The sequence below is a fragment of the Trichoderma gamsii genome (genome assembly GCF_001481775.2).
Source record: "Trichoderma gamsii strain T6085 chromosome Unknown Scaffold_2.2, whole genome shotgun sequence".
In the NCBI taxonomy this organism is placed as follows: Eukaryota; Fungi; Ascomycota; class Sordariomycetes; order Hypocreales; family Hypocreaceae; genus Trichoderma; species Trichoderma gamsii.
This window is the reverse complement of record NW_020171339.1, coordinates 765,834-791,136: the sequence shown is the minus strand read 5'-3', so window position 1 is coordinate 791,136 and position 25,303 is coordinate 765,834. Positions and strand designations below refer to the sequence as shown.

Below are 25,303 nucleotides of genomic sequence, written 5' to 3'. Positions count from 1 at the left end.
ACAGACAATGACAACTTTGCAGACGCTCTGGGTGACCGGATTGGTGTACCTTGCTGCTTCACCGGAGCGCCACGGTCATCAAAGCATGACATGATTTAGGCATCTGTGACCTATCATTCGACAACAGGCACCGCATCAGGCCTTATTCGACAAGTCGCATACCTATATGGAAGAGACAAGTGTCCCTATCCGATTGAATGCTGGCAATTGATTACTTGCTTACTCCTGCACGGTGAATTGTTAAGAGCTCCCGCTGCGAAAGCCGTGGAGCAATCGGGAGTGTTATTGGCGGACCGATGCATCTGCGCGATGGGCCTGCAAAGAGCGTGTAAGACGGCAACGAGTCAATGCAGGAGTCTGCATCAATGCCTAGCACTCTCGCAAGTTCAAAAGTGATTGATTCAGATAGATGAAATTCGAAGAAGCCGTCTGTCTTGGTTGGGCACAGCTGGCAGAAGTGGTTGGGCTACGTGTTGTGGCAGAGTCGAAGTGCGGGGATCGCAGAGGTGATGACGGCGTCGCGCCCGATGCCAGATATTGTCGCAGAACACGGTATAAAACAGCGATTTGAACAAGGAAAAAAAGAAATAAACTCTTTAGATGTAATAAAATGTTTGATGCTGTAATAAAATAGGCATGATGGCGTTGTTGTGCGTTGCTATGCAACCATATAGGCAGCTGGGTGGTCATTGGACCCTGGAAAGGATGACATGACATGGTGCAACGATCCGGAGCTACGAAGCCGGCGCAAGAGTGTAGCAGGACATAATTTGAAACTCGGGAGGGCTGAAAGAGGACGGAAGAGCTTCTCTGATCCAGCGGAAGCGAACAAGAACAAGATGGCAAAAGAATAGCTGGAGATGTGACCCCGAGAGTGGCAAATGTGAGACGGTGGCCGAGCCTTCGGTCGCATGACCATCTGCCACTCCCGCCGCGGGCAGTTTTGCAATCGCAATAACACGCCACAAAGACGAGCTAGAATAGTAAAAAAGGATGAAACCAATTGAGAAATTACCCAAAATTGCATTGGACACAAAAAATACAAGATTTAGATTGCTGCTGTGAGGCTGCGTGGCCAAAAAGCCTTGCGACGGTAATCTCTGGATAGCTTCACGGGTGCATCGCGAGCGACCGGCGCGACACGAGGTCGAAAAAGTGACTTTGACTATCAACGGCAAAAGAGACACCAAGACGAGCAGTAGCCCGAATAAAAATGGCACTGGCGAAAAGCCCAAGAAACTCGCATTCACATTCAGCCATTCACAGGGTCGCGAACGGGGGGTGCCGTCGCGCAATTCAGAATGCGACAACGACAACACCTTGGACCATCAGACGCAAACCACGTCTTCTGGCGATGACCCGCCGCCAGATGGCAGCGCTTACAACATACGAGACTACAACCGCATCTGACGTCAAAGAGCGCGCCAGATGAATGGCAAATAAATGGCAAAATGCTAAAAATGCCTCACTGGCCAAGGTAGAGGAGGGTCGCAGGCAAAAAGAGCAGAAAAGAGAAAGAAAAGCAAAGAGAAGCGAGGGACAGGAATTTCTGGCAACGTCGAGGATTTTCGGGGGGAGCGGTCGAGCTCTCAGATCACAGAGGTCGAGGTACACGGCGGACGAGGTGATGTTGGCGCTGGCCAATCAGAAAATTGGTCACGAGGCAAGGGATTATTTTCGCAGCCGAACTGGCGTCGATTTTTACTTTGGAAGCATAACAAAACTTGTGGGGCGCGCCAGACGTAGGGGACTTTGTACCGGTACTCCGAACCGCAAGGTACCGGAGGACAAGCGATGCGGGCCATGCTTTGGGCAGCTCTTTTTTTTGGCTTTTTTTACCTCTTTTCTTTTTTTTGTTATCGAAATATTTGTCCCCCCCCTCCATTGCCTCTTTTTGTTTGTCCTTTGAGCTGCATGGCTATTTTTGGCCAGACAATGACGGGCATACTCGTAGATAACTCTTGAGCTGAGCAAGCCTGATCAAAGAGAGTTTGGAGTTGGGAATCAATGTCTTTTTTCTCCACATCAGAAGAGGCGGAAAGCTTCTTTTCTTTCACGCCATGATGCTGGTCAAAGAGAACAGACAAAAAAAACTCAGCTTGCAAGCTGTGCTGGCACCATAAATGGAATGCCGACGGGGTATTACCGTACTGTAGCTGTAGATGAGTGCGGCAGAGAAAAAGAGGGAGAGGGAGAAACGTGGTGGTGGGTGATGGGCGTGCCAAGCTGCTCGATGTGTGTCTAGCAGCAGATTGATTGTGCTGTACATGGTAAGAAAAGAAACGCCCATCAGTGCTAAGATTTGGCTTGCGCAGGATCGCTTCCCGGCCGGGGAGAAGAGGGGCCCTCCATCCCATCGCTTGTACCGGTACTTGCGCTAGAAGGCGGCCTCGAAGCAGCAACGCAGGTGTGCCGCCGGGATCGCGGCCAAACAAAGGCAGCGCTGTAGGTGTGGGTGACGGTGACGACGAGGGTCTGGCCACTGGCCCGCTAGCGGGGGGCCCACCGGAGCTCTAGCGGCCTGGCGGTACATGCTGCAGCGCCGACAGGGGCCAGCTGCCCGCCCAGAAGCTGCGCAGAGCTCAGGACCTACTGATTGCGGCGCTGCCCCCGCCCCGTATATAAACAAGCCCCATCTCCCTCCCACGCGCCCGACGACTTGTTCGGTTCCCGCTGTCTCTGCTCCTCTCGATCTTCATCGCTCGCAATCTCCAGTCGCGTCTCGTCTCTCAATCACAGTCGAACACGTTCGTCTCGTACATCCACACCATCTCAACCCAACCATCCATCGCCATGCCTCCCAAGAAGTCCGAAGGCGCTGCTGCCCCCAAGGCCAAGTCTGGCTCTACCCACGCCAGCTACCAGGTTCGTTGCGCCGTCGGCCGCATGCCGGCATGTCTGTGGTTATTTTACCACGCTCTCTGCGTGTGTGAGGCTAATGCGAGGACTGCAGGACATGATTACGGATGCCATTGCTAATGTACGTTGGCGCCAGCCCTCTGACTGATGTGTTGTTGCACAAGCGCTATTGTCGGCGCCTTATCTTCTCCCTCCCTCCCCCGTCTCGTTTCACTGGGCAAGCAGTCTTGTAGCCGCTTGCGCCCTTTTCATTTCCCTTGATTTTTGTTTCATCTTATCACATCACCTCGTTCAGTCGTCGCGTGGTATTTCACGTCGATTGGTTTATGAGAATCTGCACACACTATTGGTGTAAAAGAAGACACGAAAAACTAACCCGCTCTTTTTTCGCACTCAACAGCTCAAGGATCGCAATGGTTCTAGCCGTCAGTCTCTGAAGAAGTATGTCAAGGCCAACAACACTTTGAACGTTTCGGACAACATGTTCGATTCTCTCTTCAACAAGGCCCTCAAGGCCGGTGTTGAGAAGGGCTTCTTCGCCCAGCCCAAGGGCCCCTCTGGAGGCACCAAGCTGGCCAAGAAGAAGCCCGAGGCCAAGAAGGCTGTTGCTCCCAAGAAGGAGAAGGACACCACTACCAAGAAGGCCGCTGCCCCCAAGAAGGCCGCTGCACCCAAGAAGGCCAAGGAGGGCGAGAAGAAGGAAAAGAAGGAGAAGAAGGAGGGCGCTGCTACTAAGAAGGCCGCCGCTCCCAAGAAGGCTGCTGCCCCCAAGAAGGCCAAGGAGACTGCCACCAAGGTATGTTTACAGACTCACATTCATATTTGTCCCTATTCTAACTCCCAAACCCCCCTTTCAGCCCGAGAAGCCTGAAACCGTTCTGACCAAGACAAAGTCCGGCCGCGTCGCCAAGGCCCAGAAGCCCGCTGCCGCCGCTAAGAAGGCTGCACCAAAGAAGGCCGCTGCCCCCAAGAAGGAGAAGGCCGCTGCTGCCCCCGCGGCTGCTGCTGCTGTGAAGGCATAAATCTAGTCTTTATCCTTTGCGTGAAGCAAAAAGCGGCTTTTGTTTTACTTTCTTGTATCCTTGATGAATGTGGCACGGCGTTTTTGGGGCTTGCAACTTATTACTACGGGTCGGGCAAAGGAGAGCCTGGGTTGGCTCGGGATTGATTGATTGCTGTTTTTGGCGGTGCGCAGGAATGAATGTTTGTTTTGATACGCGCACTCTCTCAGACGCGCTGGGCCTGGCATTAACCGCACTATATATGTGACTTTCCTGGAATGAGCCTCCCGGTGGGGCGGATCACTTATACTATTACTATTTTTTCACATTACTATTTTCGTGTGTCTTTTTTTCGTGAAATATTTTTTTTTTCTGTCTCTTTTGGCGCGATTTCAATTTCCATTGTTGTGGGGGGATGGAAACGTTTGAAAGAAAAAGAGGGACGATGGGGCGGTGTCTGAGGAGTTTGCGCGCGCGTCTCTACCAAAACTTTTGGACCCTGGATATTGAGTGTTGCCTGGCGCAAATAATCCCAGCAAAAATCGAAATTGTATAGAATACTACTGTAATTCTATTCCGGAAATGAATGCAGAACTGTTTACTGGTGTTTACTGTAACCTGAACATTGCTGGCGGGCAAACTGTGCTCTAAGTTCTGTTGCCTGTTCCACGGCTCCAGTTGAATGCGTAATTAAGCGAAATGCTCGATTTTCCTCTCCTTCCCCTGGATCTAGCATTGAGATTTGAGACTTGATAAAGCAGGGACTACGCGTAGCGAAGTATGGGCCACATGAATTGAGACTCGCTCTTTTGGTAAGATGTGATATATTCAGGTACCCATGGTGAAATGCGTGTAAGTAAATTCGGGAGAGAGGCTCCTATGTTTACGGGATGGGCACGTTGAGCAATATTAGAACATGCATTCTTATTCTCACCCCAAAAAATTGTAAGATGCTGTCTCAGTTCCATCACTTCTTGCAATTTTTGACTCACAAGCTTGAGCGAAGAAGTAAAGGGAGGACATCAGCTCATAGGCAGCAAATGGCATGTTTCAGCAATGAGTTTGGCGCTAGGCGAATATTCCCCCATGGCGTGAATGGCGCTCAGCCTCGCGGGGTTGGTCACCATGACGTTGATGCCTGCTATTTCTCATCGTCCAGGGTAATCGAGTCAAATGGGTACATGTACTTACGTGCATTTGCTCTGCTTGTGTGCAGCACACCATCACGTCCACCATCGTCACCGACTTGGAGCCCCCCGGCTCTCCAACGTAGCGCTATATATAAACGGGTGGGTGAGGTGAGGTAGCATCGCTATTGCCAGTACCCTGTAGCTGCATGCTGTGTTCCTGCGGCTCGCTGCCACGTCAACCCAAGCCAAATGGATGCGATGAAGCTCCAGGGTACGATCTACGAATAGCAGCACTAGAAGTATTGTACTTTGTACAGGCTAATCCAATTCTTCAACGGCTGCTGTTTGCCCCCCTCTTTTGCTTGTTTAGACTTTGTCTTTCTTCCTCTGTGTGTCTTTTTTGCGTGTAAGTCATTGGGTCCTTACTAAGACGTCCGTCCGTCCTGTCCCCCTCTCCGGCGCCCCCCGGTTACATGCCATTGGTACTTATTCATGCTAAGGTCACCGGACGTAGCCTCGCCGTCAGCGAATCTCGTCAGCGCATCCCGTCACGGCCGACCGTATCAGGAACAGGCGGTACCTGGCGAGAACAGCTGGCGGGCCCGTGCGAGGCCCTCGGCCATGTACAGGGCTGCGATGGGCAGATACCTGCGGCTGCGGTGCGTCTGCCTGCCATGCGCCGCCACCGACGATAGCGTGGCCAGGTATATGCTTAACTCGGCGTGGGCGCTCCCCTCAGCCAGACACATGTCACTGAGGCCCGGCCGTCTACGTACCTACCTGTAGCTGTCCCACTTCTGGAGGAACCGATTCTTCCGGACGGGGCCTCACTTGCACGTCGTTTCCTTGGCCACACACCTCCCGATTGTTAAGCTGGACAAGGTTTCATATATCCTGTCGACAACGGCGCAGAGTGCGATCACCGCTTTTTTTCGGTTTCTTTTCTGACGCTGGAAGATGGCGGACGACTGCTGTCTCTTTCTGTCATGACCCAAGGGAAATAGAGGAGACTACCTACCGTCTACTTAAGCAATACAACACCATATAATAGCTCGGCCATACGCATCCACTAACTAACCACGCCCGTCACGATGGCGTCGTCATCAAACCCATTCCGCAAGCCTGCCACGCAGCATGCAGAGAGTCGCTATCCAGCAATCGATTCCATCAGCTCCGTCCAGCTGTTCCCGCCCCCGAAGACGAGCTTCCGCGACGAAAACGTGCCTCCTGCGGCCGCGCAATCGCCCTCCCAGAAAGCAAAGGTGGTGAAAAAGGTCCGCGTGCTGTCACCGCCTCCGCGGTCGCCCGACTCGCCCGAGTTGACGGCCAGCTACTTCAACCACGCCGCACCACCACAGTCGTATGCACAGGAGCAAGATCCCTTCAGCAACGCCGTGGTCGACGAGAACAGCTGGGAGGATGCATCCGCTACCCCACCCCCTCAGCCTCAGCCGGCTCTTCCGCAGGGACGGCAGCCGCTGATGGAGACGACGCAGATGCAACGGCCGGTGCAGACCGTGGCCAATCCCTTTAGCAAGAAGAAGACGCAGGATGCTGGCGACTCCAAGGACCTAAAGGAGGATCTGCATGAGGAGGGCGAGGCGCTCAAGGCGGCCCAGTCTGCGAGGCGGTCCCTGAACGTGGATTCGTTCAAGCGATTGCTCATGACGGGCGATGCGAGCCCGCTCAACTCTACGTCTCCAACGGACTCTTCTTCCGACCTCGACCGCTCAAAGCCTGCACAGGATGCTGCTCCAGCTGCGGCACGAATCAGCAAGGAGAAGAAGGCTCCTCCACCGCCTCCAAGCTCCAGACATGGAAAGGTGATTAAGCCTGGGCAGAATGTCACCAGCTCCGAGAGTATCATCAGCAGCCCCGTAGAAAAGCTGGCCGAGCCGGTTGCGCATCACAAGGAGCCGTCTCGGCCTGTGCTGTCTCGGGAGAGCTCGGCAAGCAGCAACTCCTCAATAGAGGAACCACCCGTGAAATTTGATAGTCATCCTGCCGAGCTTACATCCAGTCCTGACCAAATGGATGCTTCTACAACGCCTCCTCACAATGCCAAAAAGGCTGTACCGGCCCCTCCCCCCCGACGACAGCCTCGAATCGAGGTGAAGACAAATGCCTTGGACTCTCAAGAGAATGAACCACCTCCACGCACGTCGATGGACTCGATTGTGTCTAGGTCTGGCAGTGTCCGCCAAAGTATCAATGCGCCAGCGCCTCCGCCGCCCCGGAGAACAATATCGAGCTCGAAGCATCCGAGCCATCCAAGCACGCCGCAATCCTCTACACACATCCATCCTCCCGACCTTGATCCGCCAAGAGCCTCCCTCGACTCAGCAAGGCCCATGGCGCCTCCCCCTCCACCCGCGCGCAATCCATCTACTCGCCGACCTCAAAGTTTATACGGCTTGGAGTCCTCCCAACGACGAACCATGTCCGACATCAAACCGCGAGACGCAGTGGCTCCTCCTCCACCTCCCTCGAGGAGTCAAAGCAGCACGGGTGGGCGGTCTGGACGAACGAGTCTAGACTCGGCCAGGAAGCCAAGAACATCTGCGGATGATTTTAGCGACCTCAACGAGCAGTACATAGGGCAAAGCGTAGACATTCTCGCTGATCTTGAATCGCTACAAAGAGAGGTGGATGCTTTACGAGGGAAGATGGGTTGATCGTGAATATCTATATACGATTGCTTCATTTGCGGAATATGTACGCAGTAATGAACTTGAAGGAGGGCTGGGGGAGTTTAGCCCAACGATGATACCAGAAGGGACGAAATGACTATACTAGATGAGTATGAGAAGGGGGGAAAAAGAAATGGAGTCCGCTGTATAGTATATATGGGAGGCGTTTCTTTTATTTTTACTTTTATCTTTTTCATTTTCTTTGTTACATGAGCTTGGGTATATCGCGATACAAAAACTTTTTTCTTTAGCCTTTTATCCTGTACAAGACTGACGGTGCGGCCGAGTCATCGTAGCGACACAATGCGTTTGATAGTTGAATACAACCTGGAATCTCTACTAAATGATTTGCTTTTCTTCTTCTCGCTATTTCGAGATGAATATGGTGCTACTGCTCCTTTACCAGATGCGACCGTCTATGTGGCTCTCCCTATATATTCCCAAAATAAACGCCGAATAATGCCACGCTACTTTTTATCGATTATTAGTATATATTCCAAGGTTAATGCCCCATCTGACCAAGAATATTTCCGTCTATTATTATTTCCCAGTGTTGAATGTTGAAAATTGCTCTCTATGTCGAAGGCTTCATCTGGCCCATCTCGTACTCTCCCGCCATACTCGACGATTCGCCCATGCCGTCTTCCACGTCCGGATCGCCCATGGCTCCCGTACTCCTAGTATTCTTCGTAGGGCCGGACGTGCCGGACCCGAGGATCCTGCCGCCGAGGAAGAAGACGGGCTGCAGCTCGCGGTAGCGGCATCCCCACATGCCCAGGCCGACGGCGGTGGCGGAGGAGGCGAGCATGGTGAGCCACCACATGGAGTGGCGAGGCAAGGAGCGCGTGTAGAGGCATGTGAAGAGGAGGTGGAGGAAGTGGATTGTGAGGGCGAAGTCGGGGACGAGTTTGCTGCGCGCGATGAGGACGACCATGGCGAGGGACCTGGTGATGAGACAAGAGATTAGCTTTCTTCAGTTTGCGAGAAGGGGTGTGGAGATTGACGTGTAGGAGGATGTTAGACGCACATGCAAAAGCCTCCGTTGAGAATCCACACAAAGGCCAGGAGCCATCCTTGCGTTGTATCGCCGCGGACGTGATCCCACCCGAGAATTAGGTTGAGGTTGAATGATATGCCGGCGACGAGGGCCGTGAAGAGCGTGAGGACTAGAGCGGCGAAATAGTAGAGGGCTTGGAGGCTGGCTATCTGGGCGGCGATTTTGAGAGGTTGGAGCTCGGTGAGGGCGCCGGCGCGAGGGGGCCTGCGTCGGCGGGCCATGATGCTTTTGCTTTCTTTCTTTTGTTTGTTTTATTTGTGATTGCTTTGAAGCAGAGAGGATACGTGTGCTTGTCTTGGAATGTCGGTGATCGAGCAAACTGTTTGGCTATCTTCTCGAAATGCTTGAGTGTGGATGAGGCGATGGAGTATTGCTGTACATTGGCTCGAATCGCGCGCGGTCCTAATCCATGCTGAGAGGATTCGTGTTAACAAAGTCGAAGGAGATGCCGAGTTCGGAAACGGGTGCAGGCGAAGGCGAATGCTCGGCGAGTAGCGCTGCCTGGCGCAAAGCAATGAGATGATGCTGGTGACGGCACGAGAAATGACTTGGGGGCATGAACACATACATGATACGCCAGCCAGGTGACCAGCGTCCATAGGAGATTCAGGCGTTGGAGCAGCTTGGCGCTAGACTGGAAGGGGGCGTTTGCGCCTGACCGCCCGTAGGATTCTGCCGGGCTTTCTCATCGTCATTTACCGGATGGCGGCTCACTAGTTTGCGGCTTTGGTAGCTCGTGGCAGCTTTGGGACGACGCTTAGCCTGCAATCACTACATCTACGGGGCTGAAGGAATCTCAATTCAACAGCTGGCAAATCAATCATCTTTTTTGTTACTCAATTGGCTTATTGAGGTCCTTGTCTTGTTCATATCGCCAAGTTTCAAGGCTATTATACCCCTCATTACAAAGCAGGAAACGTGCCGGAAGAAGCAATTGTCTCAATATCAAGTCTTTCGCTGGGGTTCTTTGACCAAAGAATATCAACCAATTACACAGCTACAACTACACACATAACCTACAACTCAGTTTCCATACAAAAAATGGGTTGGTGGCCATTTTCCGCAGATACCCGCCAGGATGCCATCCGCACCGGCACCGCCATCCCGACCCGCGAGGAGCGCGCCCTCTGCTGGGCCGCCCGGGACGCCTACTTCCTGTGCCTAGACGCGAACAACATCCTCGACGCAAACAAGGACGCCTCCAAGGCTGCCAAGGCGTGCCCCAAGCAGTCTGCCGAGTTTGAGCGCGACTGCTCGGCCGCCTGGGTCAAGTATTTCAAGCAGTGGCGCGTTGCGGACCTGCAGAAGAAGAGGCGGCTGGAGGAGCTGCGCAAGCAGGGCGCTGTGGAGATGGAGGTATCTTCGAACTTTGCGCCGGAGGGGGGTGCTGGGGCGAAGGGTGGCAAGGGGAAGGGCGATATTCAAGATATGCTGGATCAGAAGAGGGGGAGGTAAAGAGGTATGTATGCATGATTTCGCGGCGGAGGTTTTGGGCTCTTACGATGATGGTTGAGGACCACATGCCATGGATGGAATGGGAATGATGGTATATGTATTTATTATGAGAAAAAAGGTGGCGGATTGTGTACAACAGCAGTATTTGTATATTATGATGGATGGGTATTAGAGGCTTAGTAGGGCTAAACAACGGACTCACCCTTCTCTTATGACAGTTTGGTATAGATATGACGAATTCAGCTCAGTATCATGGTGGCTGGCAACGTTGCCGGCTCCAACAGCGGTATGTCTCCAAGCTCCAAAAGAACTTGTAAGGAGGTCGTGTACATGGAGTTCAATAGAGAAGCCCTGTTTATATAGATGGACAATTAATGAGATGAGATACCTGGTAGTCGAAGTCCGGACATCAAAAAAAGTGGTGAAAATGCCAAAAAGAGGCTGCGCGCCTGTGGCCCGCATCACGCGTATGGACGAACGGGGAATCGAACCCCGGACCTTTCCCAGGCGGGTGCGGCAACTCGGAAGCTGCGCTATGCTAAGGGAAAATTATACCACTAAACCATCCGCCCATTGATTCGCGATGCCGGTCTCAGACGGTGAATTTGCCTAAGATGGTAGGGATCGTCGTCTGGACGATAGAGACGATCTCTTCAACACCGTGTCTTCGTGTATAGAAACATTGAATGTTAAAGGGCTGGCTAAGCTCTACACAAGAAGCATAAGCGCCATACAACGTCGTCAGCTATGGTAAAGGCCGTAGATTAGCGAGAACATGTCCATATGACGTATCAAAGTTGCCTCGTCTAGGTATACAACTGCAAGCTAGGCGGGTGCCCTTTTCTTTTAGCACTTGAGATGTTCGCGTTCTTGGCCTGACAGGCTACCCTGGATGGCAAGGGATCATCCTTATTTTCATAGTTATACAACCCTAGCTGCGATAGTGGATGTAAAACTACGTATGTCTATGAGGATACTTTCAAATATGAATGCCATAGATTGAATTCGTTCGCCCGAGGCAAAGATGGCCGTCTCTGCGTATCCTTTGAGCTGTTTTGATATTATACACTGCCCCCTTAACCGAAGTCGGTATATTTGTATCGAGAAAAGACGCGCCCAGATCGCGCAGATCATCATTTAAACGACAAAGAAAATACTAGGTAGGGCTTTGTCGAAATTCATTCTCCAGCTGCGCAAAATTGCAAACATCTTCATTGCCGAACTCGCAGCGCTTTGATCGATTACCACGACGCCTTGAGGACCCGAGGCTTTCATTGCGGCATGGCCGAAACAGCAATGAGCCGTGCTCACTCACATACATCCAGGTAGTTTCGATCAATGTTACATATTTTCAAAAACAGCTGTTATTGCACGCTTGCCAACGGCGCGCACAGACTACACGACGCACACCATGGCGGAATGCTGCTTGAAGAGATACAATATTGGGTGGCGAACTAATACAGCGCAATCAGGCCAATATGCCCACTCTCGCGTAGGGCCAACGTGCATGTAGTAATATCGCGTCTCTCATGTGAAGGACATAGCATTGAGCAAATCTTACAAAGGACGATTGCCAAGACTGCAGTGCTCATAGTGCGTAAATGTCCCTTCCTTCCACGCTTGAGGCTGCCCCCAACGCCAGATGAACATGCGTCAGAGCCGAATTGGGGGGCTTCAACCCCAAATCCGTGTTCCAGGCAAGGCTCTGCACGATTTCCCCCCCCCCTTGTCGTCGCCTCCTAGCGGTTTCACAGCTCAGCTCTTTCTGTTTCATGAAACGTCCCCCTCTTGCTAGTGCCTGGCCCTTCAAGCGCAGCGATTGGATGGTCGTTGTCGTATCCCTGCTCGCCCTTTTCGGCGCCCTGCGCCAGCCCAAAGGGAGCCAATCTTTAGCCGCGGTTTCTAAAGGCTACTTGGGCGCTGATCGTGTGAATAGAGCTCTTGCGTCGGTTCGCCAGGGGGACAAACGAAGCTTGGGTGCACTACTCCGTATGGCGCCGCCCAATCAGGCCTGGGATCTCCATGGAGGCGGGATTCTAGCTCGTGGGACCCCTTGGAGAAGCATGGCATGATTCACGATCCTGTGCGTGGTGGCAGAATGAGGGAGCCGTACAAAAGGGACTTGGTCTGTCCCTGGTGGCGAGAGTGAATGCAGGGCATCGTTCGTTACACGCACGTTCAAATACAAGTCGTTCCTTTTCTTGCGCTGGATCGCGCTCGCTATTTACATTCATTTATTGTTCAAGGTTTTGTTCTGCTCAATACTTTCCGACTTGTTTCCAACGTTGAACAGCTTGTTATAAGGGCCTGGCGTCCTTTGTTGCTATCGCTCTCTCGTCCAGCTATATCCATCTACACCTTCAAACGAAATACTCGCAAAGCTCCTCGCTTCATCACAAAGTCTTCGCCCTCACACACATATTGATACCCATCCACGATGCATTTCTCAGCTGCTGCCTCGCTCGTCCTGAGCCTCGCCACCATCGCGGCGGCCCAGCTCTCCGCTCCCCCCATCGTCAAGGCAATTGCTCCCAACGCCGAAAACTGCGCCGACACCACCGAATGCCGCACTGCTGAGCAGGCGGCTCCCTTCATCGCCAAGAGCATGTCCGACTACAAAATCTACAACGTGGCCGAGATGGCCGCCATCATCGCCACCATGGCCTTTGAGTCCGCCGACTTCAAATTCAAGCACAACGTCTCGCCCGGCCGTCCTGGCCAGGGTACTGCCAACATGCAGATGCCCAATTTCAACCTGGCCTACGCTCAAAGCATCGACAGCCTCAAGAGCCAAGTTTCGCAGTTCACCACCACCGATGGGCTGAGCGACGGTGATCTGAACCACATCCTGTCCTTGGTCCAGCCCGACGAATTCAACTTTGCTAGTGGTGCCTGGTTCTACTCTACGCATTGCGATGAGTCGGTCAAGGCAGCCTTGCAGGCGAATCCTGATGATGGATTCTCAAAATATCTTACGTCGTGTGTTGGCACGACCGTTACAGATGCTCGGTCGGCATACTTTGACAGGGCAAAGACGGCCTTTGGACTGCATTAGAAGTAGAGGCTGTTATTATCAGCGTCGTGCGGTGTGCGGTTAGCGTTTCATTTCAGTTGTTGGAGCTTGTATTAGTAATTATAAGATTTTACACATATGTAGTACATACCATGTCAATAGAGAGAGCTTTGCTCTTTTTCAATTTTTCTCTTTCATTGTGTAAGTCTGCTTCTATTCATAGATATACGAAGCCAGGAGTCGCGCGTGTAATTAACCCCAGGAAAAGATAGCATCAACTGGGTTTAGACTGTGCATAAACGAGCATCTAACAGATAACGCTGGTTCGTATTGACAGGGACTTGATCCTTTAGCTCACCCAGCACGCAATGCTGAAAATGACGTGCGCTTGCGGTTCCATCTATTGTCAAAAGTGAATTATCATATAGACTACATAAGCGGACCCAAAAGATCTCCTTGAACAGCTTTTCCTCGCAATTTCCAACGAGACAAGCAGTGCGTTGCTCAGTCACAGATCGCGTGCTGATGGACGGAAGATAGAGAAATGGAGCTTACTATCAACATTAATTTTCTTCATTCGCTTACTTTAGCGACTTCACTTGCGTTCATTGCTTTTGGCATCCGCCGATTATGGGCTCTGCGTTATGAGTCGGCGAAAGTAGAGCCGAATTGGCTCGGTGTTATTAAACCCGTACGCATTCCCTCTACGCGACGCGTTTCTCGGTAGTATACCGCCACTGACTCTCACTGCAAATTAACAGCTCGTAGCCTCAGCTCTTACTCTGTTGCTGCTCAATGACTTGGTCCAAGATTTGCTACACGGCAATAAAGAATGGCTGCGAATCGAGTCGTGTGGCGCATCGTTGGCTGCATCAGCTGGCCTGGTCTGGTTGACGATTGCTGAGCATAAGCGGTCCATCCGCCCTTCCAGCTTGATTGTGCTCTACTTGCTGCTAATGTCTACTTGGGACGTCTTCGCATTGACTTACAATGGACTTTTGGATGATCGGAATGCCTCCAAAGGCAGCATAGCCCTCGGACTCGCGATTCGGCTCGCGATACTGACCCTTGAGTGCCAGGAAAAGACATCCATCATGAAACCAAAACATCGCCAACGTTCTCCCGAAGAAACAGCCGGATTGTTGAGCTCTCTCCTATTTTGGTGGCTGAATGGGCTGTTGAGTCGCGGAAATAGGAGCATTCTGCGTGGCAGCCATCTTCCTGCCCTGGAGAAGAAGATGGAAGCTGAGAGTCTGCATCGTGGTATCCTATTATCTTGGGATCGTAGAGGTATGCTTAACTTTCGTAGCAGGGTCCCATGGGGCTTGGATTTCCTGATGTTCCTTTTTGTTCTGACTCGGTGCAACAGCAAAACAAGAGACAATCTTGACGCTGCCGAAAGCCTTGTTGCAGTGTCTTTTAGTGCCATTCTTATCAGCGATATTCCCGCGTTTAAGTCTTCTGATATTAAGATCCAGTCAGCCGATTTTAATCGAACAGGCCGTTCGCTTTGTCCAGGGATATACAAATGAAGACAGCGGCCACGTAGGATATTGGCTAATAGTCGCCGCTATCGTTGTCTACTTGGGCCAGACCGTGAGTATGAGCTGGCCCTGGAAGTGAGGATAATTTACTGATATCCGTCTTCTAGTTTTCCGCCTCAATGTATTATAATCGTCTCAACAAGCTTGAGCTTATGATGCGTGGATGCCTTACGACATTAATCTACAATAAAGCATTGACCATTGGATCAAACGTCTCCGATACGGGCAGAGTAATAACGATTATGAGCACAGATGTTGATGGCGCAGCAGAAGCAGGACAAATGCTTCATGAAGCCTGGGCAAAGTTTTTTGAGCTTGTAATCGGTGTGATTCTTCTGGTCCGAGAAATCAAATGGCTTGCTCCGCTTCCATTCGTCATAATCATTTGTAAGTTGGCCCGAATTTGTCCATGTATTTGCTAGTATAGTGCTCTAATTGTCTTAACTGTAGTCTGTTCTCAAATCAGCCGTTATGTGGCGCAGAATATCCGATCTAGACAAAAGGGTTGGAGTACGGCCACTCAACGGCGGATATCAGCCTTGAGCCCAATTCTCATGTCTATGAAGAGTGTCAAGGCACTGGGGGTATCAGACGCCATGATGAAATATGTCGACCGTCTCAGGCAAGATGAGATCAAAAGCGCCAACAACGTCCGTTATATGAACGCTGTGTACAATGCAAGCGGTAAGATCCGGCCGAGTTCCTTCGTTTTGGTACGATACTGACTCTGAAATAGCCAATGCGCTTGGAATTTTTGCACCTGCACTTACTCTGGTGGTGTTTGCTATTGTGGCTCGCCTTCAGGGTTCCCAGATGGATGTTAGCACCGCTTTTACAACTGTTGCCATTTTGGCACTCGTAACAGAGCCTGCAAACATGATTATGACGATTGTACCCAAGGCGTTTGCCACTTCGGCTAATTTTGAGAGAATACAAGCTTACCTACTAGAGCCATCTCGAATAGATCAGCGCCAAATCAGTTCTCGGCTGTCAGATGTGCCTACTACAGATAGGATAGAGGCTGCCGGTGATATTGATGGAGTAACGATAAAGTCGCCATCAGCAAACGAGTCTCTTTTGCAGAATATCGAGCTGAGACTTCGTCGGGGCTCTATAACTGCCTGCTCGGGTGCTGTCGGTAGCGGTAAGTCGATTCTTGCCAAGGCAATATTAGGTGAAATCGTCCCTTCCGAGGGTAAGATTACAATTACATCTACCTCGATTGGGTTCTGCGACCAGCAAGCATGGCTACCCACAGGCAAAGTCAAACAAATAATCTGTGGCTTCTCTACGGTTATTGACGAGGAGAGATACGAAGCTGCCGTTCATGCTTGTTGCCTAGACCATGACTTGAGTACTTTCCCCGATGGTGACAACACCATTGTTGGCAGTCGTGGAATCAATCTTTCCGGCGGACAAAGACAGAGACTAGTAAGATATCAGCACTGTGTCTGTGCTGGACGGAAGTGATAATTGACAAAATGTGTATTAGGCATTGGCGCGCTTAGTGTATAATCTCCACGATATCGTGGTACTAGATGACCCGTTTAGCGCATTAGACGGCAATACGGAGAATGCAGTTGTTGACAATCTGCTTGGACTAAACGGCTGGTTCAAGAAGAGAAACACGACAGTATTTCTGGTTACAAATTCTGGTAAGCCCAAACATCTTTCAGTCCATACAGCTTCTAGACTAAATATCCCAAAAGCGCAACATTTTCACGTTGCAGACGAAATTCTGGTTCTCGAAAAGGGCCGCATTCTATCTCGGGGCTCGTGGGATGAGCTGAAGACTACTTTGACCAACTTGTCTAAATTTACATTTACACAGACAGCTAAAAGGGCAGAGACCATCTCAAATGCCGCTAAATTGATACCGCGGCCCAGTACTGACGCTGAAGATGATCTCTATCGGAAAACTGGCGATTTCTCTCTTTACTGTGAGCCCTGACCACATACATGTGATGAAAGAAGATGAGCTGATCAGTTGACTAGCCTACTATCTGAAATCCGCTGGCTTTGGGAACGTGGCTCTGTTGCTTGGACTTACAATAGTCTACTCATTCTCCATTACCTATCCGCAGTATTGGGTCAAATCTTGGACAGAAGGCTCTCCAAGTGACTCGACGTATTATATGATTGGCTATGTCTTGTTAGCTGCTACTGCTTGGGTCGCAACCAATGGAATGATGTTGTAAGTCTTCAAGCGCGCATACCAGGAATGAATTATTTCGCCAAATTGCTCACAACATGTGTCGTGTAGGTCCACATTGTTTTTGATAGCAACGAAATCTGGAGAAGTGCTGCACAAATCTCTTCTTGGAACCATCTTTGGGTAAGGTAAACCAGGCAAGTTGATAGTATAACGTGCTGACTCTCTAAGTGCCCCGCTGTTGTTCTTTTCTACGACAGACATTGGTGTCACAATCAATAGGTAATGCGCGATCCTTCTACATTGGCATTGATATCCGTTGGCAAAGTCTAACTCGGCCGCAGATTCAGTCAAGATATTTCCTATGTGGATAGGCAGCTGCCGTCAGCTCTAATGTCCATCTTCGTTCGTAAGAAACCTCTTCGCCCTTTCTCTAGGAATTTGACCTGCGCTAATATCTTCTTTCTCATTCAGAAGCCTTCAAAATGGCAAATCAACTGGCGTTGATCATGGCTGTTCAGAAAGGACTGGCTCTTTCTCTCCCTGTTTGCATCGTTGTGGTCTATTTCGTACAGAGGATATACCTCAGGACATCCCGCCAACTGCGGGTCTTGGAACTTGAGAACCAGGCGACGCTTTACCAATGGTTTTTAGAGACGGTAGAAGGCGTCGTCACCATACGGGCCTTTGGCTGGTCTTCTGCAGCTGAAAGGAAGAGCTTCGAAGCTCTTGACTGGTCACTTCAGCCGCGCTATGCTCTCATGTGCGTCCAGCGATGGCTGAGTTTAGTGCTCAACTTGATTGTCAGCGGAATTGCCATTGGTTTAATCGCGCTCGCCGTGAAATGGAGGGGGACGACAACTGGTGGAGATATTGGTGCAGCTCTCAATCTGATCATGGTTGCTAATACGACATTGGTGCGACTGGTAGAGTTTTGGGCGTCTCTGGAGGTGTCCCTGGGTGCAATTGCCCGACTTAGAAACGTGGAAATGCATACCCCTCGAGAGGATTTGCCTGAGGAAGATCTTGTGACGTATGCTGGATGGCCGACTAAGGGAGAAGTTTCTATCGCGGATCTTGACGCAGGTTATAGGTGAGCTTGAACGCTTCATCATGTCACCATCCAAGAGAATGAAGACTAATTGGAATAGCTCGGATCATCAAATTCTACACAAGGTCAATCTCGATATCCACGAAGGCCAAAAGCTCGTCATTTGTGGTCGTACTGGCAGGTAAGCAGAGAGTAGCACTTTTATCACATTATTCTTTAGCTGACAGAAACTTTTAGTGGAAAAAGTACTATTCTTGCTGCTTTGCTGCACTTGATTGATTGCACTGGAACCATCGAGGTGGATGGGCAAGACTTGCTTCGCACTCCCAGGTCAATTATCCGTAAACAGTGCTTCATAACCATTTCTCAAGAGGCGTTCTTAATCCCCCAAGCTACCTTGCGCTTCAACCTGGATCCCGATTCCATTGTTGCTGATGAGGTCCTCCAGACGGCTTTGCAGAAAGTTGGCATTTGGTCACTGCTTTCTAGCAGAGATGGGACGCCAGTAGAAGTGCTCGATGCAGCATTCTCATCATTGCCTGTGCTGTCTGTGGGACAGCAACAGCTACTTGCCATGGCCCGTGCTATCATTCGCAAACATGCTTTGGCAGTGCCGGATTATCCTGGAAATGATGCGCCGAAGCCAATTCTCCTGCTGGATGAGGCCACTTCGTCGCTCGATTCAACGACCGAAGCAGCCATTTACGATGTGTTGGAGAGTGAGTTTATTCAAGAAGGATATACAGCTGTTATTGTGGCTCACCGGCTGAGCGTCGTTGCTGGCAGGATGAGGCCCGAGAAGGATAGAGTGGCTTGGGTGGAGGATGGAAGGATTGTAAAGGTTGGCGAGTATGAAGAAATAATGCGGTTTGCGGATACAGAGTAGGCATGTATTATAGTTTTGGCTTCTATTAATATGTACGTTGTAAGCTGAAGTTAGTATGCTGCTTGAAGATACTCTTCGCTTCTAGATAATTGCTTATTAGTTAGATCTTACATCCCGCTACCAAGTAAAATAATGCCTGTTTTCTTGGATGGAGTGAGGTACTTTGAACAGAGTAAACGAGAACAAATTTATTTATTGTAGTTTGCTATATACCTTGCTTACTGGAATCCCATCCCGCGATCAAATCGGGGTTGGTAAGACCTCTTGGCTGGACCAGAAGTGTTGTGAGAGACACTGCTACTATTATACGGGCTCAAACTCGGCGGGAGGTCTTGCACCCTCGTGCCCCACGCACTCTCCTTACTACCCAGAGTGAGAACAAGCTCCTTTCCTTCGAGGAAGAAGCTGTGATCGATCCAATTCTTAGTGTAAGGCTTGCCGTCCAAAGTAGCCTTCTGAATGAACACATTCTGATAGGTAGGGTCGAAGTTGATGTTGCGAATAGTCGCCGTCTTTCCCGTGACTGGGCTCTTGATTTTGACACTTTCGAAGTAAGGTGGTGTAATCAGGTACACATCTTGGCCAGGATTAGGGAACAGGCCCATCATGGAAAATGCGACGAAGCTGCCCATGGCACCGCTGTCGTCGTTGCCTGGTAGACCTTCTGGAGTAGGAGCAAAGAATTTGGGAATGTAGAAGTGGCTCCGCTGAGCAGACAAAGCAGGCCGGCCAGCATAGTGGTATTGGAACACAGTGAGGAAGCTCGGCTCATTGCCGATACTGAAAAGCTTGTTAGAATGTCTTGGTATGGATTTCATTAATATGACTTACTATGTAATCTCTTGATCGTGCATGTAAGAGAGGCGACTGACGAAGTTGTCGGAGCCTCCGTAAAGGTTGAGAAGGCTAGCCTGATCGTGCGGCACGAAACTATAGGCAAAGCAGTCAGTTAAAAAGAGAATTGCAAAGCATAGGGGCTGTCGCCATCGACGAAAGGATTATAACTCACAAGCCATATTCCCAGATGCTACTCTCAAATGTCTCGGCACCAGAATTTTGCAGAGAGCATACACTCGTAGAATCCAAGTTGCTGCACTCCAGGGGATCCTGGTTGAACCAAGTCTGGTTCAAGAACTTGGCCTGGAAGAAACCCTTGTAGCCGGTGTCTGTCCCATTTCTGAACGAAGTCTGGTCAGCTTTGAACAGATTTCTCCAATTGCCACTGGATTCGATATATTTCTCTTGGTCCGACTTCTTGCCCAGGCCCCCGGCAAGCTGAGAAATGCAAAAATCGTTGTAGCTATACTCAAGAGTTCGACTTATAGAACGTGTCATGGTTCCAAAGCCCTTGTAGTCAAAGTCTTGGACGGGAATGTAGTGGAGGCTCTTCCAGCTGTCTAGACCACCGCGTCCTTCGACGCTCCATGCATAGGGCTCGACTTCTGCGTCTTTCACAACAGCCGCGTATCCCTTTTGCCAGTCGATACCGTCCTTGAGGCCCTTGAGGTAAGCGTCCGCAAGGACATTATCCGCGTTGGAGCCGCCCTGAGTGTAGCCGGAGCAAAGACTCATACGACAGTCGGGCAACCACCCGACATTCTCGTAAATGGATATCAGGGAGCGGATTTGCTCCGTAAGACTCGCAGGATCTAGAATAGTCATGAAAGGCATCTGTGATCGAAAAAGGTCCCAAATGCAATAAAACGAATCATAGTACGGTTCGCCATCATCCCAGTAAGGGTTCTCTCCTGTGTAATTTTGTGGATTGACCAGTGTGCGGTAGATTCCTGAGTAGAATGACGTGATGAAGTCGTTGCTTACACCCGTAGTATTGACGGTGATGGGAGAGAGCTTCTCTCGCCAGATGCTGGTGGCCTCATTGGCGTATTTGTCAAGATCCCACTGAGAAATCTCGCTTTCTGCGTTGGAACATGCTTTGGCACTGCTGATGAAGCTGACGCCGGTACGAGCGTATATCGGATTCTCAGCGCTGGCAAAGCGGACAAAGGCACCGCCTGGCAGCGGGTAGCCATTGATGGAGCGAGAGATGGTGAGGTCCTTGACGCTGGCACTTGCGCGCGAGTTTGCAAAAATGCCATTATCGTAAATCTCTTCTCCTGAGAAGTCTGTGCAAAAGTAGAGCTTGTAGGTCCCGCTGCCGAAGCTGGGGACGAAGACGGCATTGCCGGTAATGCGGCCAGTCTTTGCGTCAACACTCACGGTGCCGTTATCCTGGCGCGAGTTTGAGAGATCTGAGAGATCTTGCAGAATAAGTGGCTTGTCGCCGGCAGCCGCGTTGGGGAACGTGAATTTGAACAGCGCCGCGTGTTGTGATGTTGTCATTTCAACTTTGGGTCCGCTGTTGAGAGTTATCCCAAAGTATCCCGGCTTCGCAACAACGCTGTCGTTGGAGAAGCTGCCAAACTTGACACGGTCATTCTTGGGAAAAGCACACCCGTCAATTTCACCGCCTGGGCAAGACGTGTATGGGAAGAGTGGAAAGTTGCCAAGAGACGGCGAACCTCCAGTGCCGGAGTCGTGCATGACACTGAAGCCAGTAACGGGTGAGCCATCTAACGTGAAGCCGCCCTGATTGCTGCCACTGTTCGTATCGGCAACAGCCTTGGCCATACCAAACGGAAGGGTAGCTCCGGGGAAGACATTGCCACCGTTGCTGCTGCCAACAAGCAGATCAACATAGGTTAAGGGATCAAAAGCGGCGGCTTGAGCTTGAGTAATGGCCCCAAGGCCACACAGCAAGCTTACAGCCTTGACGGCTTTGGTTGTCGGTGCCATATTATCACAAGCCCTTACTGCAATGGTGACGAGTAAGGAGGCATGGAGAGAACATCCTATGTCATAGAGGTGCCATCTCGAGTTCATATGTAATCCATCGTCTCTCCCGACCGCTTTCAACCCCTCAAACTCAATGGTCTTAATTCATTTCTTCATGTTACATCGCTCGCTCCTTATCGCAGAAGCCAGCAGAGCGCCCGTCCAACAACTCGAAGGGCTGGCTCTGCCGGAATGCTCGCTCCGTATTAGCATGCTATGTATGCTGTGAGACATTTACCGTTATTGTGATGAGCATGTCTTGAACCAAGAGGGGGAAGGAGTGCATTACCAATATACGAAATGCCGGCTCATACCCCTGGAATGGCTAAATGGCTGCAACCCCAGCCGGCGCCATACCGTCACAGCGCATTGATTGGATGTTTTGCCCCTCCTTCAGAAGAGTATTGAATCTGGGCGCTTTTTCGATCGGCGGGGTGCAATAAAGATCTAGGATAGATCTGGATCTATGTGCTGTTACTGAGACATTCGGAGCATTCACATATTGCGACTAATACCGGCGCTCGACTAAGGGAAGCTGGAGCCGTAGCCGCTCCTCGGTCTTGGATTGCCTCCAAATCCAGGAACGGCTAATAGCGTGCACTGCAGAATATCTGTGACGTACCACTACATATTGCATGTGGTGTGAGGTCAACACAGTGGAGCTCATTGTCTCCAAAGCCATCCGTTGTTTCCACCGACGATAACGAACTGCCCAATTCATGTTAAGCGTCGTAACACTCTCGGCTTGCGGAGCATTAAATGAAGAGGCGAAGAGGCGGGGAAGGTTATAGGATCAAGAATTCTGTGAGCTAGTCACATGCCGTGGAAGTGTAGTATTTCCCGCCACCTCTGGTAAGAGTTTTGATAGTTGTAAAGCCTCTAAGAATGCCCGAAGCAGATACGATAACGCCGACTTTTGGACCGATTTATTCCTCGAGGTATTAACAGATAGCTACTCGCGAAGATCTCATTATTGACTGATTTCTGTAGTTCTTACCCCGCAGTCGTAGTGTCTGTAATGCATGCATGCCGTCCAGGATCTTCCCATTGGGGCAAGCCAGGGGTGGTAGGGGCAAGAGATGGCGATCCTTAGCTATCAACGTGTAATCGCGGGTAAAAAAATCTTTACAGATTTTCAAAGTCAATTCATTAATTATCATCGAATTGTATAAATCCTAAAAGCCTCGTAATACATTCTTGTTGCTTCCATATTTCCAACTTTCCCAACTAATTTGTCATTTATGACGCCCCAAGATCATACCGAGTGCCTTGCAGAGCCTTGGCCGGTCCGTTGCCTAGGTTAATCTCATCAAGATTCGTCAAACCATAAGCCTTCCCAGTCCGCCACAAGTAGATTCGGAAGCCAAGCAAGGATAAGGCAACTACCGGCAACGTGATGTAGCAAGCAAAGAAATCTGAGACCGAGAACTTGTGGATGAAGGACTGGAAACCGTTAAAGAATAGAATAACAGAAAAAGAGACAATGCAAATCCACGCCATATATGGCTGGAACCATCCTCGGAGGTCAAGGTTCCTTCTGTCGATGCCCTGGATTTCCAGAGCATGGTAGAATCGAACGAAGCAAGCGCAAATACTGATCCATGCAATCAAGCTACTAAGAGCTGAAGTCCAAATATTGTCAGCAAGTATAGGAATAGAGCGGAACCACAAATTGCTCACCTGATAAGTTTGACAACCAGATAAAAGCTTGATTGGAGCCATTGGACACTGAGAGGAAGCCTAGCAGCCCGAAGCAAAAAGCTACTAAGACACCCCAGAACGGCGTGCCCAATCGACTTACGCTCAGAAAGCATCTGGGCAAACAGTCTGGATTGTGCGCTGTTAGCAGCCAAAAAACAGTTGCTAGGATGAGGGAGTCGCCCTACGTTGACGAGATAATGCAAACAGCGTTCTTGCTACAGCAAAGATATTCTCGTTGCAAGATGACAAAGCCGAGGTCATGACCTGAATTCGGTTTTAGCATTTGCTATTCTCAGAGTTGAGAACCATTGGTTTCTTACCACAGCGTTGATCACACTTGGGAGAACTTTAACACCAGTCTGCTGGCAGATGACTACAAACGGCGAGGATGCTGCAGTTGAACCGCCTTTTGAGACTGCATCGAGCAGCGCGGACGAATGCTGGCTGACATTGAGAGAGATGATCAGGACAGTGAGGAGATACAGCCCGACTGTCCAGTTCCGTCAGTGATATTTTCTCTTTATGTTTCATTTTTGTACTTACCAATTCGATAAAAGACCGTTCTGACAGCCCTTCGCATGGTCTTCCTGGGATTATGCGCTTCACCGGCCAGCACACTAATACCCTCAATGCCGCCAAACGCAAAGGCTGCCTGAGTAAGAACTTTCCAAAATCCGAGGAATGCTGCAAATGAGGTTGGAGTCAAGTTTGCAAAAGTGTCATTGAACGGCTCGTCTCTCCAGTAGCGACCACCGGTGTATACACCATTGACTCCACCAAGGTCGGCGATGAGGCCAAACAATATGAGGGCAACGAGCATCAGAACTTTGATACAAGCAAATACGAATTCCACTTCGCCAAAGTATTTGACTCCAAGGAGGTTGATGCCTATACTGAGGACAAGGAAAGATGCAATGTACGCTGCTACGTGGTTTGTGACGGGATCCCAATAGCTGATCATGACGGCAGCTGCTGTGATCTCTGTCGGGACAGCGAAGCCGGTCTGCAAGATGTAATTGATGCCCATGGCGAATCCTGCCTCGGGCGAGATGTATTTGGTGCCCATCTCGATGAAGCCACCAATATTGGGTGAGTATACCGTCCTATACGCTCATTGTTAGCAAAGCAAGAATATATGATACCGTGCTCACTGCCAGACATACATTTCGCCCAGACAAAACATCATCATGCCAACTAGACAACCAACGATGGTGTAGCCGAGAAAGAAGCCCACAGGCCCACCGTTTACTAGAGCAGCACCAGATCCTAGGAAAAGACCAGTTCCAATGGTACCAGCAACTGCTATCATGGACACTTGGCGAGGTTTCTAGCCACAAGTACAATTAGTCGATCCCTTCTTTATGAAATACATGTGCAAGTAGAAACATATTCAGCAACTCACCAGGTCACGTTTCGTGCCAAATTCTCCCTTGTGAGTCGTTTCGCCTTCATTCTGGACGTCTGGGTCTGCAAAGTCCTGCAAAACACCAGTCGTCGCTCCAGGGCGGAACGACGACACAGTCTGCAGATCCCTCTCATCCTTTTCTTTGGCATCTTGAAACATGGCCATTTTGTGGGGAGTCAGATCGCTCTGACCTGGAAATATGTCTGAGATTCCCAATCAGATCGCGGGCAAAACTGCCAAACTCAAAACCGATGATTTTCGGATGTCGCGTCCGATTGCTCTTCAATTGGACCGATGTTCCAGCCAGGAAATCAGCGAAGAAGAGGATGGCAAGCTAGCGACAAATGAAGTGTGGTGTCGACAAGGCGGCTATCTCAGGGTTGCATTCGGATGCAAGCAATGCTGCATGGTAGCCCGACTCTTCTTAATATACCTCCTCGCCTAATCGTCGTACACGCGCTTTCGAAAGATCACTGCTTCTGCTTCAAACACAGGTGGGGGAACTGAAGTGGATGAGAAACGAT

The 25,303-nt window shown here is 50.4% G+C and overlaps 8 protein-coding genes across 8 annotated transcripts; 5 read left to right on the top strand and 3 right to left on the bottom strand.

Moving 5' to 3' along the window:
- Nucleotides 1-2,793: 2,793 nt before the first annotated feature.
- On the top strand, nucleotides 2,794-3,881 carry TGAM01_v200776 (histone H1/5; the record flags this gene model as incomplete). Its single annotated transcript, XM_018802092.1, has 4 exons — nucleotides 2,794-2,865; nucleotides 2,954-2,980; nucleotides 3,218-3,655; nucleotides 3,717-3,881. 4 exons carry the CDS (start codon nucleotides 2,794-2,796, stop codon nucleotides 3,879-3,881), a joined length of 702 nt encoding a protein of 233 aa, XP_018664917.1.
- A 2,200-nt stretch (nucleotides 3,882-6,081) lies between these two features.
- TGAM01_v200775 (hypothetical protein) lies at nucleotides 6,082-7,665 on the top strand (the record flags this gene model as incomplete). The annotated part of the gene is made up of 1 exon (XM_018802091.1): nucleotides 6,082-7,665. One exon carries the CDS (start codon nucleotides 6,082-6,084, stop codon nucleotides 7,663-7,665), a length of 1,584 nt encoding a protein of 527 aa, XP_018664916.1.
- A 589-nt stretch (nucleotides 7,666-8,254) lies between these two features.
- Nucleotides 8,255-8,958, bottom strand: TGAM01_v200774 (hypothetical protein; the record flags this gene model as incomplete). Its single annotated transcript, XM_018802090.1, has 2 exons — nucleotides 8,255-8,624; nucleotides 8,708-8,958. 2 exons carry the CDS (start codon nucleotides 8,956-8,958, stop codon nucleotides 8,255-8,257), a joined length of 621 nt encoding a protein of 206 aa, XP_018664915.1.
- An 820-nt stretch (nucleotides 8,959-9,778) lies between these two features.
- TGAM01_v200773 (hypothetical protein) lies at nucleotides 9,779-10,192 on the top strand (the record flags this gene model as incomplete). Its single annotated transcript, XM_018802089.2, has 1 exon — nucleotides 9,779-10,192. The coding sequence occupies one exon, from the start codon at nucleotides 9,779-9,781 to the stop codon at nucleotides 10,190-10,192; it is 414 nt and encodes a 137-aa protein (XP_018664914.2).
- Nucleotides 10,193-12,629: 2,437 nt separating this feature from the next.
- TGAM01_v200772 (hypothetical protein) lies at nucleotides 12,630-13,247 on the top strand (the record flags this gene model as incomplete). The annotated part of the gene is made up of 1 exon (XM_018802088.1): nucleotides 12,630-13,247. The coding sequence occupies one exon, from the start codon at nucleotides 12,630-12,632 to the stop codon at nucleotides 13,245-13,247; it is 618 nt and encodes a 205-aa protein (XP_018664913.1).
- Nucleotides 13,248-13,749: 502 nt separating this feature from the next.
- Nucleotides 13,750-18,838, top strand: TGAM01_v200771 (hypothetical protein; the record flags this gene model as incomplete). Its single annotated transcript, XM_024548624.1, has 14 exons — nucleotides 13,750-13,896; nucleotides 13,967-14,619; nucleotides 14,684-14,801; nucleotides 14,857-15,136; nucleotides 15,200-15,433; nucleotides 15,486-16,180; nucleotides 16,242-16,404; nucleotides 16,459-16,689; nucleotides 16,745-16,943; nucleotides 17,013-17,084; nucleotides 17,246-17,310; nucleotides 17,376-17,994; nucleotides 18,053-18,133; nucleotides 18,190-18,838. The coding sequence occupies 14 exons, from the start codon at nucleotides 13,750-13,752 to the stop codon at nucleotides 18,836-18,838; spliced, it is 4,206 nt and encodes a 1,401-aa protein (XP_024406635.1).
- A 218-nt stretch (nucleotides 18,839-19,056) lies between these two features.
- TGAM01_v200770 (alpha-1,2-mannosidase) lies at nucleotides 19,057-21,721 on the bottom strand (the record flags this gene model as incomplete). Its single annotated transcript, XM_018802085.2, has 3 exons — nucleotides 19,057-19,618; nucleotides 19,670-19,768; nucleotides 19,848-21,721. 3 exons carry the CDS (start codon nucleotides 21,719-21,721, stop codon nucleotides 19,057-19,059), a joined length of 2,535 nt encoding a protein of 844 aa, XP_018664910.2.
- A 1,191-nt stretch (nucleotides 21,722-22,912) lies between these two features.
- On the bottom strand, nucleotides 22,913-24,944 carry TGAM01_v200769 (amino-acid permease inda1; the record flags this gene model as incomplete). Its single annotated transcript, XM_024548623.1, has 7 exons — nucleotides 22,913-23,295; nucleotides 23,354-23,500; nucleotides 23,560-23,638; nucleotides 23,695-23,864; nucleotides 23,918-24,477; nucleotides 24,538-24,701; nucleotides 24,777-24,944. The coding sequence occupies 7 exons, from the start codon at nucleotides 24,942-24,944 to the stop codon at nucleotides 22,913-22,915; spliced, it is 1,671 nt and encodes a 556-aa protein (XP_024406634.1).
- Nucleotides 24,945-25,303: the final 359 nt, after the last annotated feature.